General features: G+C 27.7%; 1 protein-coding gene across 1 annotated transcript; it reads right to left on the bottom strand.

The window, feature by feature from the left end:
* Positions 1-2261: 2261 nt before the first annotated feature.
* Positions 2262-4499, bottom strand: LOC146923956 (leghemoglobin-3-like). Its single transcript, XM_085709032.1, has 4 exons — positions 4339-4499; positions 4086-4197; positions 2998-3105; positions 2262-2518 (listed from the first exon to the last, which is right to left on the bottom strand). Exons 1-4 carry the CDS (start codon positions 4428-4430, stop codon positions 2390-2392), a joined length of 441 nt encoding a protein of 146 aa, XP_085565158.1. The 5' UTR covers positions 4431-4499; the 3' UTR covers positions 2262-2389.
* Between the last annotated feature and the right edge of the window lie 542 nt (positions 4500-5041).

The following is a 5041-nucleotide window of genomic DNA, read 5'->3' as shown; positions in this document are numbered from 1 at the left end:
GCACGCCTTGTGCGGGGTGAATCACTTTTGGTTATATATAATATTCCATTTTGATTTGTTAAAAAAAAATTGTTATGTAAAAATTACTTTTATGTAGTTTAGTGGCTATTTTTATATAAAAAATAATTTTCAGTAGTTTAGTGATTAGAAATTCACCCATAAATGAATAAGTGGTGAATCCAGGGTTTGAACTTCAACTTCTATATATAATGAGATGTTCCTATCAACTAATATATACAAGGACATAAATTACTTTAAAACGACAATTGAAAAATAATGGGATATGGTATTTGAGAGTTCGGGTATGCTCCATTTACCATATGCTCCATTTATCCCATTTATGGTCTTGGATGAATGACATGTGTTCAAAAAGATTCAATGGTTCAGATTAAAATTGGATTTACACCCTAGTTTCTTTATTTTAGTAAACCAGCTTTGTAATTTCCACCGCCGCCGTTACCAGATCTAATGGAGTTTTCATGTTTAATGAAGTTTTCACTTTTGCCACACTGTGAGGGTTTATTATGTCATTGGCAAAGCTGCAAATTAATTAAAACCAATTAACATTTTAATTGACGGCCATGGCTTTTTTCATTCTTTATAATTTTAATATTTGATAACTTTAGAAACTCATATGCAGTTTTGTTTTCATATAAGCATCGTCGGAATCACCCATACTTCTCAACTTTGATGCCAAAACACAGTATAAAATATTAAAACCTAATTGAAAGAGGAAGCACGTGTTTCATCTTCTTTCTTTCTTTTTTTAAAATAAAAAAACAGATGTTTTGTTTATTTTTAATCTGAACCATTCAATCCTTTTTTACCACATCATTCATCCAAGACTCTAAATGGGGAATATCCGGACTCGGTATTTGACTGTTATAGTGGAAAATGTGTTTTTAGATATTTGCATATGACCTATGCGGGCATAGTGCTCTTTGTGCTAGCCTCGCTTAATAATATTTTGCCGTTTGAAAAAATAAATTGCAGATGACATTGAATAACGTGTTTGAAAATAAACACCAAGGAAAATAAGATTAGATTTTAACTAAGTGATTAAACTCAAGTTGTTAATCCCTTAAAAAAAAAAAACTTAAGTTGTTAATGAGTTCTCAAAGGATGAATCACATGAACGAACCGAGTTCGATTTTGGATGAAACAATTATTAATTAGGTTTTACTTACCATAAAATTTTACTTGCCTTCCGATCAAACTCCAAATTAATAAGGTTCATTTGCTCTAGGAACTATAAGGTTAAAAAATACAAATTTTTATCAAGATCCACGGCTAACCCTGCAAGACCCCTATTATTCAAACAAAATGTCTTAATTAGAATTGTACCTACAGTAAGGAAATTATTAGGTTTAATGATTAGGTCCCATGATCAAGTAAATAGATTGGATCAATAGGTCAATTAAATAGTTAAAAATTGTATAGTAAAGTAGCGGATCATTGGATGATCGTAAAATTGGTAATTTTAACGTAACTTATTTTTACAAACTATATATCGAAATGCACATAATTTTCTAACATTGTAAATAAAAATAAACATAAATTTGCTTACCCAAATTGGATTGTGCTGTCTACATAATGTTACTATAGCTCAACACTTAAATGAGTCCAACTTGAGGCAACTATTTTTCTATGGTTGCTCAATAGGCCCTTTTGAATTGCTCATCTCATCGAATTGTAATTTTTTATGGATATTTTTTATTTTAAAAAGTCGGTCAGGTTCTAACTTTCGATGCTTTATTTTTTAAATTTAAGTAATTTAAAGGACCTATGACCAATCGTGAGTCCAACTGAAATATCAGTCCTTATGATTTACCGAGTCTTACCGTTAATGGGCTCTTTAGAATTTCCAAATTCACAATATTTTATTTTCCATTGACTTAGAAAACAAATTTTGCACCCTAAAATCGTTTTGGAAGTGCACATTTCATATTTTACGTTTAGATGTGCACTTCTTGACAAAACAGTTTTTTTTTTTTTTAATCTAAAATACACTTTCAAAATCATATGTATCACGAGAATGGTTTAGTTGTTAAAGAAAGACAATACTACCTTTTTATTTTCTATATTTGACATTGTAACCTTCTATTGTACATCTAAAGGCACAATCATCATTTTGTATATCAGTTGGGGTGTAATCATCCTTTTGATAATAAAGGGATTAAAGAAAAGGCACATAGCACAAATATAATAACTATTTAATAGTTGTTTGAATATTGATGGGATTTTTTTACCAAGAAATGCACTAGCATAAATATAATAACTATTTAATAGTCATTTCAATAATATTTATTATAGCAACTTGTTAAACAAGTTTTAGTAATACAACTTTTATTTATTATAAATTGAGTTGTAACTATATATCATCCCAAGTTTAACCCATTGCCTTCTTAATTGCAGTTGCCAATGCATCATAAGCTACTTCCCAAGCAGTGCTCAATTCTCCGCTCCATTTATCTCCTGATGATTCCTTTATTGTTTTCAACAAAGCTTCTTTAACCACCTGTAAGGTGCCAAAAGCATTAATTTTGGATTAACAATTTACCACTTGAAAAAAGCATGTTAACAAAAATGGCAAATATTTTTTGAAAAATTATTTATTTTATTGAATAACAACTCAATAATTTTTAAAGAACTGAATACCAAATCATGAGTGGTTAAAATATCAACACATTATTTTATTGAAGAACCGCTTATGATTTGTTATAATATCAACCATTTATTTGTCACTTTACTTACTACCCAATTTAGACAAGCCAAATCTTATTTTATCATAAGATTGTTAATTTTATCTTTATAAACATAGTTTACATAAATTTCTTTAATAATTTATTTTCAATATTTATATTATAATATGAAAAAGTGGCATGAAATGGTGGATTTTATTTATTGTTGTAATATTGAATTAAAGAATAAATGGCCATTAGGCAGTAAAAAAAACTAAGAATGAATCTATTGAAATATTGTATGATTTTATCATACCACAAAATGAGGATCAACAACTCCATTCTGAATGTGGATAGCACCCAAGGTAGCATCTCCCAATACTACTCCCCCTGTGGCTCGGAGTTGAGCAGCTGAATCGCGTACCTATAATTCAAAAGGTATAAATATCTTAAGATCAATAATTTTCGTGTTAGTGAAAACTATTAAAAAAAAGTACAAATAGAATTTGTTATTATTCCTATTAATATAATGTAATTATATATTCTTAAGAAGAAAAATATTAATTCATTTTCTATTTTTAATCGAACAATCTTTCCAACTAGTAAAAAATAAAATTAGACTTGATTAAATAGATGCTTTATTGCGTTTTCAATCTCCCGCCGTTGTGAAATTTTGATTTCATGTATTTCAATTGTGTGGATGATGTCTCCTAGATATCACAATTGTCAATATCATCTTTTTCTCCATCCATTAATCATATTAGAGTAATTTTTAATGCTAAAAGCCAAAATGAGTCTAAATTTATGTTGACTTAAGTTATAGCATGATAAGCTAACACGACCAAGGAAGTATCATGGTGACGTGATGAAAAGATTTATAGGGCAAGCAAGTATCATGCTTGAAGGGTCTTCATCGACTATATTAGCTTTTGAATCTGGTATGAGTTAGTGCCAACTTCTATTGAATATATGTAGGATCTTGGAGTTAAATATTGAACAGTAATAAAGGTTTTGATATACTCCCTCCGGTCACATTTATAAGTAAAAATGTACTTTTTAAGTTCATTGAATACATAATGTATTTGGTCTATATATTGACCAAATACATTAAGTATTGAATGAATCTAAAAGTTCTTTTTTGCTTATAAATGTGACCAGAGGGAGTAACAATTAAGAATTGTGGAATATCTAATTTAGACTACTGAAACACGGGGATTCAAAACTTTATAAAAGTGGAATACGAAGCACAAAATAATAAGGATATGCAGTTACAATAAAACACAAATAGGAAGTATAGTTATTTAAAATAATATTTCATAGTTATTATTTTAAGAGTAAAATCGTCGTTGAATGAAGAATAAATAAAAGAAGGAAAAAATTTAATCGATGTTTAATTACACTCACCATTCCAAAAACTTTTTCTGCATGGGCTTGAAGTTTAGGACTATCTTGTACTCCAGCTGAGTCCTTAAGAAAAGAGAACATACCCTTTGCTGCAGGTGCTTTCTCCAATATACTATTTTAAATAAAGCAACCAAAAATATTATTGTTAATTTTTTTATACAATATTATTGTTAATTTATGTCTTCTCTTTTAAACCAATAATTAACAAAAAGAGAAAATACAAACATAAACACTCAAAAGATATCAAACTTACATAGTGTAGAACAAAACACTATAACCAGGATTTTGTTTAAATGATTCAAATGAGCTATTCACTAAAGCCTCTTGTTTCTCGGTGAAGCCCATATTTCTCTTCTTATTTTTTTGTTTTTGTTTTGCTATTTGTATTTGCAATGTAATAATATATTGTACATTCCATACATGTTTATATAGAAAAATTAGAGGTGAAAAGAGGTGTAGTATTTTTTGTGATTTATTTTTTTAATGAATCTATTGGCTTGTGGAAATGGCTATTGACAATATTAAAGAGACAATAATCTTTTCAAAAACTTAATCAAACGAGTTTTCTTTAAAGTTAATAAACATTTTAGAACAAAAAAAATATAATCATTAATATGAATATTATTTCATTTAGTCAATGTAATAATTAATTAATCTAATAAAAATAAGTTTTATTTATCTCATTGAAAATATCTCATTTGAGTTGTGCGCGGTATTCAATAATATGATTATTTTATTTAATTTTAATAATAAATAAATATGATTTTCTAAAATATCCTTATTAATATAGCTCGGTGGGTTAAGATAAAAAAAATAAAGATATATTAGTGAACAAATAAATAATGTTGATTGATATCTTAAAGTGATAATTAATTTAAAACAATAAAATATTACAAATGATACACTTATGATGAGACAAAGGAATTAACAAATAGCAACACGTTTTACTATTCTGT

This window comes from Medicago sativa, chromosome 5 (genome assembly GCF_051527215.1).
Source record: "Medicago sativa cultivar Bolivia chromosome 5, Bolivia_mono, whole genome shotgun sequence".
In the NCBI taxonomy this organism is placed as follows: domain Eukaryota; kingdom Viridiplantae; phylum Streptophyta; class Magnoliopsida; order Fabales; family Fabaceae; genus Medicago; species Medicago sativa.
Note: the sequence above shows the minus strand (reverse complement) of the source record. Positions and strands in the feature narration are given on the sequence as shown.

Bases quoted from the DNA above. Each gene is read 5' to 3' on its own strand.
- LOC146923956 (XM_085709032.1), bottom strand. From the start codon at position 4,430: ATGGGCTTCACCGAGAAACAAGAGGCTTTAGTGAATAGCTCATTTGAA. The intron at 4,198-4,338 runs GTAAGTTTGATA...TATTTAAAATAG, and splicing joins AGTGTTTTGTTCTACACTAT to TATATTGGAGAAAGCACCTG. The intron at 2,519-2,997 runs GTATGATAAAAT...GGCACCTTACAG, and splicing joins TTGTTGATCCTCATTTTGTG to GTGGTTAAAGAAGCTTTGTT.